The sequence below is a fragment of the Botryllus schlosseri genome, chromosome 7 (assembly GCF_051294905.1).
Source record: "Botryllus schlosseri isolate E-star chromosome 7, Bs_hap1, whole genome shotgun sequence".
Classification (NCBI taxonomy): domain Eukaryota; kingdom Metazoa; phylum Chordata; class Ascidiacea; order Stolidobranchia; family Styelidae; genus Botryllus; species Botryllus schlosseri.
In genome coordinates this window covers 10,656,735-10,673,120 of record NC_137242.1, presented here as the reverse complement: position 1 = coordinate 10,673,120, position 16,386 = coordinate 10,656,735, and the positions used below count along the sequence as shown (strand labels likewise).

Here is a 16,386-nt window from a genome sequence, read left to right as displayed (position 1 = left end):
GCGCGCAAATGACCGTCAACTATCCTTAATAAATCCTGGCAAGTCAGTCACGTTTGCTCGTTATCCGTCGCCATAATGTACAGCAAATGCCGTAGTAAAGATGAATGAATTAGAATGAAATGAACTTACCCTTCTGTCGGAGCTCTCTAACCTTTCCTCGACCACTGATATCTCCCCATCTTTGCTTACGCATACCGATTCCAGATCAGTAGCGATGGCGTATCCTTTCGAGTAGCCTTCAGCAGTTCGGTTGGCAATGAATCGTTTTACGTATTGATAACAGACAGCCCAAATTTGTTCTTCGTTCAGAGAGGTGTTGAAAACTTGAATTATTTCCGCGAGGTTCATTATGGTAGGAAGCCTAATAATCCCTACTCTAAAAGGTACATCTGAAATTCGACAAATGATATTACACTACTGCATGTTGAATCATATGATCTGGAATATCGATGCACAATACCGGTACATGCAAAAGGACGGAACCGACATCGAGAAGAGCCTACTACCTAATCCAAAACGATTACGCCTCTTCAATCAGCTCAAACATTTTCAACGTGTAACCTATCCACTCCAGCCTCCCGCATGTAATTAGTGTGTTGTTCACTCGCAAGGTTTTCCGAGACTGAATGAGAAATTTGAAGATCGCTTTATTCGTGTCTTGCCACGGTTGATTAGTCAAGAGAAAAAACAATCGATTTCTCCGTTAGGACATCTAACGGTGACGGTGGACGAAAGTGATTCACCGACGAACGTCGTATCGTAGATTACTAACCCATGAGATGAGGCCATGGTGTATGCTGTATAACTATAGATAACTAACTTACGGGTTAGTTATCAGTATAACCTTAGCTGGAATCGCAATCTTTTCCCACTACCAGGAAAAGATGACATATATTGCTATTCTTGCCTCTTTGGTTTCATAGTTTTCAAATGTATGAATAAAATCAACGGTGATGAAATAGTGCAATGAATATAACTTGTTGGCTTTGTGTCGTCCATGGTCATTAGACGACGAAGGTCATGGCGAGGGCGTCCTCGTTATTAACGGAATGGATATTTCGCTCTGCGAAAGAGAGCAACGCATCAACGGAATACATGTCAAGACATAAAGCATGATGTGATTGATAGATATTCAAACGAAATCAATTACATAAAAGAATAGAACAGTCAACTATGAAGTATGAACGACCAAATAAACAAATATATCACGAATATATCATGAAATTGAATAATTTATTTCGTTACTGAAACTGGTGTTGCCATGTACGTGGGACGTGGATACCGTACGCTTATTTTCCATAGCGATCTACTGTTTCTTCGCAAAAGCATGTTAAGAATCTGGATCAGTCACTCTATAGGTTCAACAGTTGGTAATTTCCGAAAGTATAATTCGAAAAGTCGTGAATAGAATTCTAGTTGAACAGCAATATATAAATATCAAGAAAACGGAGAAACCTTCATCGCTTAGCAGCATGTAATATCGTCAAGTGAGCAATTAATGCCCGATTGCCTGTGCCCTACATTTATGCATTCAAATGACACTAGGCTACAGCTGTTTATTGCTCTATCAAATACCATATTCAATACCCACAGCGTTAACGTACTCAGCGGCGAAGAGCATATAGTTCTTCAGCAATTACTTGTTACGCACGTATTTCAATCAGGGGAACCAATAGACATTTAAACATGAAGCAACGTCTAGTTGATTGTGTATGTCTTTGTGCGACTTTCAGATGGATGTAGGTAGCTATATGTTGGCTTGAGATTTAGGGGGTTTGATGACTTTTTTTGTTGCATAGGGATGATAAATATCCACTATATTCATAGTGTTGTTGACTTACAAGCGCCGCGAAGTCAGGAAAATTGAACATTTCGCAATCAGCAGTATAAGATACAATTTCTTCAATTAATATTAAATTACTTACTAAGTTGGTTGTCGTTTTCAGCGACGGTTCGTTATTATTGTCCGTCGGGAATTTAGCGTAGCCGTTGACATGACAAACAGAACGCAGACCAATCTCACATAGATGGGAGTTCGGTATATACCGATCTCATATATAGGCTACTGAACCGAGCGTGTTGGGGGATTACAAAAATGAATGATTATATCGTTCGTAAATTGGAAGTAAGAAATAAGTGGGTTTGGTCATAGTAACGATGGAGTGACTTTTTGACCGGTAGGTCGTGGATTCAATCCCCGGCCGGGTCAGACCATGGTATGTGTATGCAATTCACAGATCGTGTGTGCTCTACGAGTTCCTACAGTATGAGGTATATCATGTGTCGGTGCATATGCCGCAAAAACATCAAGGACGAAAATATACTACGTCATATTCCTATTAAATGCAGTATTTTACCGAAAAAGGGCATGAGTAGGCTAAATATAAAATTATAGATATGCGTGGACCAGCCAATGACATCTGAAATTATGAGATGAAGATTTGAATAAACCGACGGTAATCTTGGTTGTTCGCGAGTAATATACACTATTGTGGAGACCGCATTGCAGGATTTCAGAAAACCACACAACACACTACTCCCATCATAATCCAAAATAATTTTTATTCCTATTATATTTACTGCAGCATCGCATCGTTTCCAATTATATAGTTCAATGATGAGAGAAATAGTACACATTCAAATCGGACAATGTGGGAATCAAATTGGAAGCAAAGTAAGATATATATTTTTGAATTGGCAGGATAGAGTCATTGTGTATGTGCATATATATATATATCTTTGAAGGTCACCAAAACAAAATCAATCGAGGCCACGGAGTTAACAGAATTACCAATGGATGATTTTTTCGAGTGCATCCCATCGTATATTGCATGCTTCTGTGCTGTGACATTAATCTTTCCGCGGTGTGAATCCACATTTATGCTAATTACCTAAATAATATATTGGTACATTTTATATAATATATGTAGCATAATAATATATAATAAAATTAAATATGACGCCATTTGCCATCACATCATCGAAGCATAGTTATCATGCTGTAAAGGCATTGATGACATTTACCAGAATATGCGCAAATTGAGCATGTTTCCATGTACGATTGTACGTATTACAGTCAAAATGAAAGCCTTTATTATGCGCCACTGCAATGGTAGACTACAATTGGACTAGACTATATTACAAAATAATCCGTATCTTATTCAAAAGTTCTGGGAGGTGATCGGTCAGGAACATGGCCTTGACGAAGATGGAATTTACGTTGGCGATAGTCCAAATCAACTCGAACGAGTGGACGTCTATTTCACGGAAGCAAGAAGTACATATCAACTTACCGAAATTACTAGCAGGACCAGAATAAGAGAAATAGGCAGAAAGGAAAATTATTCATAATAGGTTATTCATTAATAAAATAATGGCAATCCGGGTGGCAGTTGAATTACAGATGTTAGCAATACTAAAACGACAACATCGTCATCACAACTTTCGATTTTACACCGTATCACCCATTCCCCGCTTTGGGTGCCAAATATATTAACCAACCATGGTCAATACTCGATCCAGGGCCAAATTTGGGAGGAGATCAATCTTACAATTGTTACAAGAAGTAATAACTTGTGACGACGTTGCAAAAGGAACGAGCGTTACGAAGCCAATGGGTTATAATAATAATCTTATTAAATCAAGAAGTGATAGCGGTTTTTGTCCCTCTTGGCTATTCCGGCGACTGTATAACAATGTCCATTTGTCCAATTGTTCATGATAGTTAGTTGTGTCCCAAGCTCTAACTAATATCTAATAAGGCTTTCCATTGTATTTATAAATTATCACAGCTGCAATCATTTTATCCGTTAACAAATGTAACGACATGATGTGTGTATTACAGAACAGAAATATGTACCTCGTGCGGTACTTGTGGACCTGGAGCCCGGAACCATAGACGCTGTCAGGAGCGGCAAAATGGGTCATCTCTTTCGACCCGATTACTTCGTGTATGGTCACTCGGGTGCTGGCAACAATTGGGCAAAGGGACACTACACCGAAGGGGCGGAGTTAGTCGATAGCGTACTCGATGTCATGCGTAAAGAATCCGAGTCTTGCGACTGCCTTCAAGGTTTTCAAATGGCGCATTCGCTCGGAGGCGGTACGGGATCTGGCATGGGTACATTGATTATAACAAAAATACGAGAAGAGTATCCGGATAGAATCATGCAAAGTTTCAGCGTGGTGCCATCTCCAAAGGTTAGTTCTCAATCCCTATCAACATAGAGCTTAGACACCATGTGGCGTTCGTATCAATGCCGCCACAGCAGTTTCGCTTCAGTCATACAACAATGCAATTCCCCATTGCAAACATAAGCTTTCGTCACAATGAACGCTAATGATAAACGACAGATGAATCCAATTCCCATGAGATCAAGTACTTCTCCCCCCTTCAATTTGCTACGAAATCTCGAGATGACTATTTGTGTATCATATAACCAACTGTTATGCTGGGTAGAAACAATCGAACACATGTCGCGTAATGCGAATGTCAATAATGCGCCTGCTGCGACCGATTGCAGTGTAGCATATCATCGCTTCCTCACCTTCTTTCGGCATTTCAAAAGGCATGCCACAGCGGATCAATTCCCTCCAAAAGTAATCCAATATGACTTAACGCCTAATTTGTTTATGGACGGCCTGTCGTCTACAACTGTGTCAAATACCAAATTTGCTATATTTTCGCAAAGCGTACCTCTATACAAAGTTACTTAACTCAGATCTATTAGCCTACTCGCCCTGCTAAAGGCGAAATAATCGGTAATCGTAGTCGGATTTGGAGTCATTTTCATGAAGTAGATTGGCAATTGGTTATACGTGCTTTATATCTAAACCTGTCATTGATGTTAAACAAATCGTGCAATTGCTATTACAGAAAAATTGATTTCGCTTCATTTTCCCCAAATGCAGACCAAAACTACTTGTTACAAGTTGAAGTAGAATTACAAGGCTATAAAATTATAACTGGTTATATAGCGCTATAGCGTGATGCATCGTGGAGCTGTATAGGCCAACTGTTAAATGCGCATTACATGTACAAAGTGAAGCTCTCCGTACGAGGCTGGAATTAGGCTTGCAAGGTTGTGAGAAGCAAAATTTCGTGATAGGTAAATTACCGATGTCGTTCATGGCCGATTGTCCGTGATCACTGCGCATGCGCGCAGTGCACGCTGATTAAAATTTGGTTTCATGATTATCCAAAATAAAGTAATCTAGAAAACCCGATACGCCCAAGCTGCTGATTGATCGCTTCTGATAGCTACAACTGTTCGTGAAATTATAAATAGGCCTATAGGTGTATATTAGGGTTGTCCAAAATTTGAAAAATCTCAAAAAGTCTCCGTGATTGTGTCTCATTTTATAGATTATGAATAAAAAACAAGAATTAGCCTGAAAGAAGCTTACAGGAAAGCCGTTAAGATTTCGGTCAAAGCGCTTGAAAGTAGCTGCTCAAGAATGGGCGTGCCACTGACCACAGAACGGCGAGAAGACTAGTAATCAAATAACCACGGCTCTTGATTGGCTAATTGGCTATGCTTCAATGACCACGGCAGCAGCAGCTTGCTGATCAGGAGTTCAAGAAGTCTGCTACCGGCGGGGATTCTGAGTGCGCATTGTTAGTAGTTTGGCAGGTGATGATTTAAGATTAATTCAGGACATGTTGAGGTACGAAATACATGATGAACAAACAACACCTGCTTCACAGAAGCTTTTACAGCATCAGTGTTGGGATGACTCGAGTCATGACTTGACTCGAGTCAGACTCGAGTCACCTTTTTCGTATGACTTGACTTGACTCGAGTCACTTTGCTAAAATGACTTGACTTGACTTGACTCGGCGTATCAAAAATGTGGATTGACTCGTGACTCGGAGCAAAATTCACGAGTCAATTTCAAGTCATCAAGTAATCGGTGTCGATAAAAATCACTGTATCTTGCATGTTTTCGGATGGTTCGCGAAACGCTGGTGTAACCCGTGAGAGCGACCAATCATACAATGACCGTGCGTTTTACTGAGCCTCCATTGTTTTCTCACAAATAACGAGACCGAAAACGAAGTGATCGAAGCTTACAGCTTACGTTGTCGTGAACTATTATAGAAGTAGTAAAGTAAAGTAAAGTTATTTGATAGCAAAATGTGTACTTCTGTTCTCTGTTCTGACCTTAACCAAACCTCTTGCTTTATTGAAATTCTATTCGAATATAGTTTACATAGTTCTCAACCATTGGCGCAGGCTCGAATTGTATCATATCAATTCGTAAATGGGTAATATATTGCATCTTATCAATTCGTTTCTCTATTCTCTATTTTGGCTGGTAACTATAAACTGAGGTTAGGCAATTATTTAGGTAGTTTAGCAGTTCTACGTATATGTGAGCGATACAGCGTGTATATTTATTTCTATTCGTTCATCGGTTCAAAATCAATGACCACTCCATCTATATATCAGACAGCTAATAAAATGCAATCACGTAATCATGCCTCATACTTCGAAAAGGCAACTTGACTTGAATCGTGACATGACTCGTGACTTGACTTGACTTGACTCGACTTGACTCGAGTCACCTCCAAAAATCGAGTGACTTGACTTGACTCGAGTCACCTTCGAAAATCGATTGACTTGACTTGACTCGAGTCAAAATGTGCAATGACTCGTTACTCGAAGGTAGTGACTTGATCCCAACACTGCAGCATGACTGCTTCATTGTGAAGGAAACGGCTGAAGCCTACATGTCGTGTTTTCATCGAGAGAAAGCAAAGGCGCTTATGCAAGTGTTGAGCGAATTCACCGTTTCAGTACGGATCCACCATCAGTGAATACAAATATATAAAGCTTAACAATGACACTATACGTTGTGTGATCTTATTGGGCTGAAGCTGTAGTATATAGGTGACGTTTTGAATGCTCTGGGGATCGGCGGAATCAGCCGCTTATGCTTGGCCCTTATCAGATGCTTACAACAAATTGAATGCACTTGTAGGCGTTGTTAAAGTCCTTAATGATAACGCAGGACAGAGGTGGTAATGTACGCACACTCGCACAGGCTGTGCTGGATATGGTATGTCAAAGTCCTTATTGATCCCGCAGAAAAGAGGTGTAAAGAAAAGCTGAGACTATGCTGCATATAGTATCCAGCATAGTTTGGATATCATAACCAGCATAGCCTTGTGCTTACCTTAAACCTCTTTTCTGCAGCATCATTAAGGACTTTGACAACTCTTATTAGTAAATTCAATTTGCTGTAAGTATAACTGCCAAGCATAACCGGCCGATTCAGTCGATCCCTAGAACCTTCAATACTTCACTATATACTACAACTTGGATCCAATAAGATCACACAAAGTATAGTGTCATTGTTGATCTTTATATATTTGTATTCACTGATGGTGGATCCGTACTGAAACGGTTAATTCGCTCAACACTTGCATAAGCGCCTTTGCTTTCTCTCGATGAAAACACGGCATGTCGGCTTCAGCCGTTTCCTTCACAATAAAGCAGGTGTTGTCTGTTCATCATGTATTTCGTACCTCAAAATGTCCTGAATTAATCTTAAATCATCACCTGCCAAACTACTAACAATGCGCAATCAGAATCCCCGACGGTAGCAGACTTCTTGAACACCTGATCAGCAAGTTGCTTCTGCCGTGGTCATTGAAGCATAGCCGATTAGCCAATCAAGAGCCGTGGTTATTTGATTACTAGTCTTCTCGCCGTTCTATGGTCAGTGGCACGCCCATTCTTGAGCAGCTACTTTCAAACGCTTTGACCGAAATCTTAACGGCGTTCCTGTAAGCTTCTTTCAGGCTAATTGTTGTTTTTTATCAATAATCTATAGAATGAGACACAATCACGGAGACTTTTTGAGATTTTCCAAATTTTGGACTACTCTAGTGTATATAGACCTACTTGCTTCTTATTACCACCAATGCTCTTTCAGGTGTCGGACACCGTTGTTGAGCCATACAATGCCACCCTATCTGTTCACCAACTGGTTGAAAACACAGACGAAACCTTTTGTATTGACAACGAAGCATTGTATGATATCTGTTTCCGAACGCTCAAGTTAACCAATCCTACATATGGAGACCTGAACCACTTGGTTTCAGTCACGATGAGTGGAATTACCACATCACTACGATTTCCAGGTGAACTAATCCACATCAGAAACAGATATTTGGGTATCAAACATGATCGATGAATGTACGGCGATACAGCCTACTAATATGTGATGACAGTTACGCTACATTTTCAGGACAACTGAATGCCGATTTACGGAAACTGGCCGTGAACATGGTACCATTCCCCCGACTTCATTTCTTCATGCCCGGGTATGCTCCGTTAACGTGCAGAGCAACATTACAGTACAGGGCCGTAACCGTACCAGAACTTACCCAGCAAATGTTCGACTCTAAGGTGAGCCGCTCTGGCATGCAAAGGGACGTTCAAATCGACATTCCTTTCTTAATTAAAGGCTTTTCAGTACAGCTAGACGGACGAAGTTACCATGCTTGTTGCTAGATACTGTACACTTGTCAATAGATTGTACTGTACGGGCTATAGGCTACACAAAAGTAGCCTATATATACTCGAAACTTATTTTTACCAAGAAATATTTCTTCTAAAGGAAGCCCCTCATTCGAGGAAGGCGGTGGTATACGAATTATCAAAACATATTCACATAGCCAGCAGGAACCTGATTTGTAATTTTACACGTATAGGGTTGCATTTAAAACAAAAATCAATTTGAAACAAACAGGTTCAAACAATGCCCTTGTTTAAAACATGTTTTTCAAGTCCTAACGTCACGGATATTCAACTGTGACGTCATAGTGAAATGCCATTGACAATTGACCATATAGGGTGATATAGTTCCTTTAACCAAGTATAGGCTTCTTACCCCTGTCATATACGGACCGAAAATGTCTTTAACCAGGACTACATCGTTATGCGGCGTTTCACGGTCGATGGTCATCGTCAGGGCTCTAACCTTAACCATTACATATCATATATAGGCTCCGTCGGATATATCGGGTGAAAATCGTCCGTAGGCTTATACTGCATGCTCCTTGGAAAGTATTTACACAATTTGGCATAATTATACAAGTTGAAAAAAAAGTTTAAAAAAAAGGCCTAAACAGTGTTTTAAACAAACATTCGTTTCAAATACATCCCCATTTACACACATGCATTTTCGCGTTTACAATGTGGTACAGTCAGGACCGAAATATCACTTCGTCAGTACCCCAGAACACGTTGGTCTCTGGTCATGAAACTCCATAGAGTGGACAACCAAACCCCATTTTACGATAAACCATTTCATCATTGTACGATATCGCAACTTAGAATTTTATGACAATTCAATATGTGTTTTTACTCTATTTTTCTATATTCATCTTTGAATTGCGTCAATAATATTGTTAAGTACACATATTAGTAAAACTTTTTGATCCTCTCACAGCCCACGTGATCGGATTTACCGGTCGAGGTGAGGGATGTGCTGGTGTCGGGACCATTGTTATTCATCATTATCTTGTTGTATGCTGTTATTTCGTGATCTCCCTCTGATTTACAGTCAAAATGACGGAAAGAGTATTGGAGTCGCCCGTACATACCAACATACCAGAACATGCTAAAGGAAAAACATCCATTGTGAGATGTAGGCCTACATTATTTATAATTTGGCGCTTCTTCATGGGGCGCGGGCGTATCAGTTTCCTCTGCCGTGGAATTTGTACTGTGCGGTTAAGTTAAGATGACCAGGACATGGCTGTTCGGTGCCGGTCTGTTAGGCGCCTATGGACAATGGAACTTGAATATAGGCCTATATAGATATATCGAAGATTTTGGTCAACATGCGGCCACGGTTTCTCGCCTCCGATCGTTTTAGCTGCCACGGTTTCTCGCCTCTGATCGTTTTGCTAAGGTTACCATCAATGATCCCGCTAATTTTGACGAGTCTGCGCGAACTCACCAGCGCACTGCGGACAACAGTGCGTAACGACTAAAAAAGGGTCATCACTTCGTATTTTCTGTGCTCAGCTTATATTTCCTGCGCGCAGAGACCGTCTCAGCTCTGCGCAATTGCGCACGTACGCGGCTTAAAGGGGATATTGGTTGCCGTTCGTCCTCCTTCTTCATGAAATTGAAAATGTCCTCATTTTTGGCAATTCGTCCTCCTTCACAGCTTTTACAGCTATAGCTTAACGCACAGGGTCAACTGGAAATCGGCATAAATTACGCGAAATGTAGGTATAATACGGACGTTCGAGCAGGTCATTCAGGAGTCGAATGAAAGTGATAACTTTTTTTCCAGTAAATATTACAAAATCAGCTATTTTCAATTTCGGTCAATCAACTTTTATGGTTTGGTAAAAGTATCCTTCTTCCCTATTCCAAAATATGGTAACCAGGGCTTTGGAGCAGCCGTAAATCTAAACTGCTCCAGCTCCGGCTCCGGAGCTTTCTTCTATCATACAATAGCTCCGGCTCCAGCTCCGGAGCCGCATTATTACCACTGCTCCAGCTCCAGCTCCGGCTCCGGCTCGGAAATTATCGAATGGGCCTGTCTATATAAGGGGTGGCCAACCCGCGAGAGGGTTTTGCGTGGCCCGCGAGGTAATTTCCTATTATATTACCGAAAATTAATTGCTCAGATTGTGAACTTGCAATGCCAACCAAAAATTACAAGTCTGGCTGCGACACTTAAGATGTTGATGACTAAAATATCAGTTCCGACGCATTGGCAGACCAAGGGTCCAATCACATATTCAGTAAATCGTCGTACATTACAATAAACTAAAATAGTAGTGAAATTTTTCTTCACGCTTCGCCTGTTTAATTGTCACACGATTTCTTGCTTCGTAGCCTGCCCCCTAATGAAAATGAAAAACAAACGCCTAATTAACCCGATTGAGTCTAACTGTATTCGCAATTACGGGAGAAAGTCTTTTCGCGTTTGCGCTCGCATAAAGATCGTCGACGGCGAAATGTAGGCACAAAATGATTGTCGCATATTACCGGAGACCTTCGATATCGATGTAGCCAGACGCCGAATAGTCGTGTCCTTGCAAACTGAGCCTGGCGGGCGGTATACAGTAGACCCGTAATATAGGCTAATCAAGTAATAAGATTATTGACCTAGTTTATTTATAAACTTTGAAAATTTTACCCGCTTGGCGCGGCTATTGGACCGCGCACTCGTTCGTCAATTGCATGTGCCCCTTTAGCCGAAAAGTTTGGCCATTCCTGGTCTACATAGATTACTAATCTAACCATAGGTTAGTTATCTACTATAGTAATCTAGAGTCTGTCAGCCGTCAGTAATATCCGATGTAGCAACGAAGACATAGGTGTCGCCGTGCCGGCTTGTGATGTCATTATAGATACTTGTCAATTATCGATAACATCTTAGTTGCACTAGAACGCACTTTACTCTATGCCATTGCTGTGCACAGCATTAAAATTCAGGCCTGCTGTTCAATTATGATAAATCAGCAGATGTGGTTGCGACATATATAATAGCATCTTATGAAATACGTCGGAGCCGGAGCTACTCCTCAAATAACGGGCTCCAGCTCCGGCTCCAGCTCCGGCTGAATTTTATGTAGAGCTCCGGCTCCGGCTCCAGCTCCGGTGAAAATGCACGGCTCCGGGGCTCCGGCTCCGGCTCCAAAGCCCTGATGGTAACCCTACCTATACTTTGCGGAGTCGCATTTGGCCTGAACTTCGTGTCTTGCTGTGTCGTTGCTCGGTAGGCCTAATCGTCGGTATCGAAATTCCTAATTCTGTAAATTATATGCGCTTGTTTTGGGGTGGTGGGGTGGGGTAGGGTTAGTCACATTTAAAGCAATACGTCTAGCGTCAATAAATCGCGTGAAGGAAATTTTCAGGTCGGGTAAATCTCCCCAAAACACTATATAATCCAGGGACGGGCAGCATACGGCCCGCGGGCCGGATCCGGCCCGCGGACAGTTTCCCGTCTTACATGATAATTTGGCCCGCGGCCCCATTTTGCCGAGATTCCCCACTACTTGCTTCAACGTCAATTTTTAGTGACTGTATGTTAATATAATTATAGCGTGTGTGCGCAGATTGCGAGAGTGGACCATACGCGTAAGTTCGACGAAGCGAGAAGACTTGCATTATAATTATTATTGGGATCCACGACGTAGTCGACCATAATGAATTGACATCTTGGTAAATTTGAGGTACAGGGCTTATCGCACGCCTTGAAATCTGAATTAAGGATTGCACCTTGTGCTAATTGATCAGAGAGAAGCAGACATAGCGGCGCCTGTGACAATACTGTTCTCAAATCCACAGTGTCGTCGTCGGCGAGGCATGCGGGACTTTGAAGTGACATTGTTGTCGTTAAGATACATTCATTAAATACGATTTGCTCCTTGTAAATGTTGATAAATGGGCAAATCATGTATCGATTCAACAATCCGGCTCGTCAAGCACTTAATTCTCCTATATTCGACCCGCCGACTAAAGAAGTTGCCAGCCCCTGATACAGTCTATGATTATTTACGAATTATAATTTTGAACGTCTTTCAAGCTCGGGTCCACCCCTCCCGGCAGTTACGGCACTGGATGAAATTTATATATTTACAATATCACAAAAACATGGATTCATGTTGGTCTTGCCATATTTTACAAAAACGTCTCTGCAATCGAAATTAGTTGTGAAACATATGCACGCTGTTTGCGCAAAAACATCATTTTTTTACATTTAGAATATGATGGCCGCTTGTGATCCAAAACATGGTAGATATTTAACCGCAGCTGCCATTTTCCGTGGTCACGTTTCCATGAAGGAGGTAGATGAACAAATGCTCAACATCCAGAATAAGCAAAGTTCGTACTTCGTTGAGTGGATTCCAAACAACGTTAAGGTATGCATCGGTTTGTCATCGCTTTCATGTTTTGAAACCAGTTGCAATTTTACTCTTTTCATTCATAAATCGTAGGTCGCCGTTTGTGACGTACCACCACCGGAGACTCCAATAGCTGCTACTTTTGTTGGCAATAATACAGCGATACAGGAGCTGTTCAAGAGAATATCTGAACAGTTCACGGCTATGTTTCGAAGAAAAGCATTCCTGCACTGGTAACGTCATTACAGCTCATATTGCCACATAGCCACTGCTACGAGTTGTTGGATCGTTTGGGCATCCTCCGTGACATGTGCAATTTCAACCTGTCTAGCGTTGATAGTGAACGCCTTGATTTGCTCTGAATATCGATGGTACCTATAGGTATTAGAGCGGGGCACTGACCAGTGCCGGATTTTCTCGTTTTTGACAGGAACCGGATCAGTAGGGAAGACCTGGAACAAATGTAACAATCGACCTCACCGCTAGTAGGATGAGTGAATCGCCTTCCTATTTTAAGTAGGGATGGTGTGAACGCGAGGTTCACGTTCGCGTTCTGTGTGTGAACCTCGGAAATTTTGAGGTTCGTGTTCACAACAGAACCTTGGTAGGCTCTGCACTGTGAACCTTTTTAATATATTGCAATTTTCACTTCATTATAACATCTTTGGTTCAAATTTATTGCATTCCAACTGAGGGCCACTCTATGTATGGCACAGGCAGCATAAAAAAAATCAACACCAAACGAGCATGCACCTTGACAATATCAAAAATTTTACTTGCATTATTACAAAAGTTTGCTCGAAATATCCAGCTTTTCGTTCCTGAATATTCAGTGACTCATTGCCGTGAGCTTAACCCGCAATCACATATCATCGAGAGCGAATACACTGCATGTATTGTATAGTCGGCGAATGATGCTTATTCAGCCAATCAATGAGATTGATATCGTTTTCTGAGGGTGCCTTTATTTTGTGCTAGGAAACTTATGACACTTATGGAAAAATCTAGCAGGCGTACCGGGTCAATCTCGACTTCATCTGTATGCTGTATCATAAAAACCTAATCCGTGCGACTGAGGTGTCGGCTACTGTTGTATAACTTGTTGGTGGGGTGATATTGGTAGCAAGTATAGAAACCCGTTTTACACTCTGCTCAATATCCATGTAGCAATACTCAGTTGCCGAATACGTTATTCGGCCAGGCCGAGACCGTTAAGGCGTAAGCATATCTATTTCCTGGCAAGTCCTCGTCGAATTTGTTGGCAAAGAGACGGAAGATATTGATTTTATGGGATTATTATATCATTTGATTGCCTCAGTTGATACACTTTCCGACGGTTAAAACGTCAATATGTAGGCTACTTCAGCACTGTGCCATTATGTGGCCCGAGTCGTCGCTAGGTATCGTGTACGTACATGTACAATACATTAATATAGGCAATCACTTAATTGGAATAAAGGGTTGAAATTAGCAATATGACGTCACGTGACGTCATGAGGTTCACGTTCGCGTTCACACAGAACCTTTCAAAAAGGTTCGCGTTCACACGAACCTGAACCTTTCAGAGGTTCACACCATCCCTAATTTTAAGTGCGCACTGCACATGCGGTAGTTACGTCTTCTAATATACCTGAAGTTACGTTGAGCTACGACGCGAAACCCCGGAATGATTTTAAAAAAACATAATTTTGGACCCTTGAGTAAATAATTTCTAATCTGGAATAATTTGTGCTGAAGAATAAAACTTCAAGTGGTTACAATGCAATATATGCAGGGAAACTAGGACTCGCGTCGTCGGGAAGGCACCATCCTGAGACATTAATCATGGTCGAGCGTGTCAGGGGCATTTGTAACACTCCTGTTACTTTTGCCCCGTTACAATATCTTTCCAATGCTGAATATATGTGTTCATACTTTGGTATAAACATTTATCTACTGCAGATGAATCTTGCAACAGAAGTTCAATACCAGAACAGACTCTACCTGGTCATACCAATTTTACCATGATAGGCCTACTCTGTCGGAACGGCCATACGGAAGTGGTGATGTAAATCCGGTTACTTCCGGGATTCTGCTACCCTATCTCATGTTGATCTACTTTTGTTGTGTCGACCTTCAATGGTCTTGATCACTTAAGAACTTGCCCATGACTGAATCCTCATCCCCTGACTTTGAGCATGGCCCACTTACATTTTGCCATCTGGTGTGAACAAATTCATTTAAATTTTGTACGGAACAGAAGAATACCATTAGCTTTGATGCCACACAATATTGTGTCCTCGTTTTGCTACACTATCATCGGCCCATTCAACAAAGATATTTTAGCAAGGTCGGTTTTGCACCTTCGCAGGTGACCGAATGCCCAACCCATTATGCACGCTGAACTACAACACCTTGTTAGAAGAGGCCGAATATATGTAGGGAGATGATGGATTGAATGTGTTTTTTGTACACTTTGAGCTCATGTAGAAGGCCCGAAGGATGATAGGCTAATTTATTCAGATGCCAAAAATGCGATGGGGCGTCTGGAAGCGTTTAAACTTCTCTTTTTTAGGTTAATTCAATAGCACAATTTGTGCTCCCATTATTGTTGTTCATTTCGTTTGTTTTTAGTTATAAATAACACTGTTACAATTGCCCCGCATGAGCGTTACAATTGCCCCGGGGTACGGGGCGATTGTAACATTTGAGCGACGATTTTCGCGACCAAAAATTTCCATGATTGATTGAGTTCCATTTTAGTTTTTATATCAACTATCGAGTTGTTGGCTTATTTATATAAAAGTTTGGAAATGAAATATCCTCGAGAAAAATACGTAATGTTCAAAAATACAAAAACTGTTACAATTATCCCCGGTCTCCCCTATACTTTTTCTGATACGGCCAGAGTTGGATCAGTACTTTTCACTAGGACAGCCTTACCTTCATCATCCATGATCGAATCAATAGTTAAATTGAAACGTTCATGGAAATAAATCACATGCTAAGCCCAAGTTGGGATATAATTACTTACACTCGGAAAAATATAGTAGCCGACTTCGTCTCTGAATAACTTATGGGCAGTTGGACAGGACATTCAACTGACATTTATATGTTTCAGGTACACAGGAGAGGGAATGGACGAAATGGAGTTTTCTGAAGCTGAAAGCAACATGAACGACTTGATCAGCGAATATCAGCAATACCAAGACGCCAGTGGAGACGATGAAGTTGATTACGACGAAGAGGAATCCGAAGAAGACATGTGATTGTGGCGATGAGCTTTTCTGAACCATGCACAACACCATAATTCGTGATCAACCAATGTTGGCCTGCTATACTACGGACATTCTGATTACCTGCTGCTTCTCTATCCCGAGGCTCCGTGAAAATGGATGAAGCGGTTGCTTTCATTTGATCATCAAGGATAAATTTTCGCATCCCTATTGATACTTCAAGTAATAAACTCTTCGTGTTGTACAAAGCATCTGATCTCGACTACATTCATGTTACTAAAACCTTAG

General features: G+C 41.2%; 3 protein-coding genes across 4 annotated transcripts in view; 2 read left to right on the top strand and 1 right to left on the bottom strand.

The window, feature by feature from the left end:
• LOC145443675 (protein spire homolog 1-like) overlaps positions 1-540 on the bottom strand; it is a 30,193-nt gene extending 29,653 nt beyond the window's left edge. Inside the window, exon 1 of one of the 2 annotated variants that reach the window (XM_080321607.1) lies at positions 130-540. In XM_080321607.1, the coding sequence (XP_080177733.1) occupies positions 130-348 (219 nt within the window). In that variant the 5' untranslated portion in view covers positions 349-540. The remainder of the gene's footprint in view (positions 1-129) is intronic. The other variant, XM_080321609.1, reaches the window with a different exon arrangement.
• LOC145442513 (GATOR2 complex protein WDR59-like) overlaps positions 1-16,386 on the top strand; it is a 458,341-nt gene that overhangs the window by 141,286 nt on the left and 300,669 nt on the right. The window lies entirely within an intron of this gene.
• Positions 2,066-16,349, top strand: LOC145442553 (tubulin beta-2 chain-like). The gene is made up of 8 exons (XM_080320496.1): positions 2,066-2,674; positions 3,169-3,277; positions 3,845-4,200; positions 7,942-8,149; positions 8,257-8,417; positions 12,743-12,901; positions 12,977-13,116; positions 15,984-16,349. Exons 1-8 carry the CDS (start codon positions 2,615-2,617, stop codon positions 16,129-16,131), a joined length of 1,341 nt encoding a protein of 446 aa, XP_080176622.1. The 5' UTR covers positions 2,066-2,614; the 3' UTR covers positions 16,132-16,349.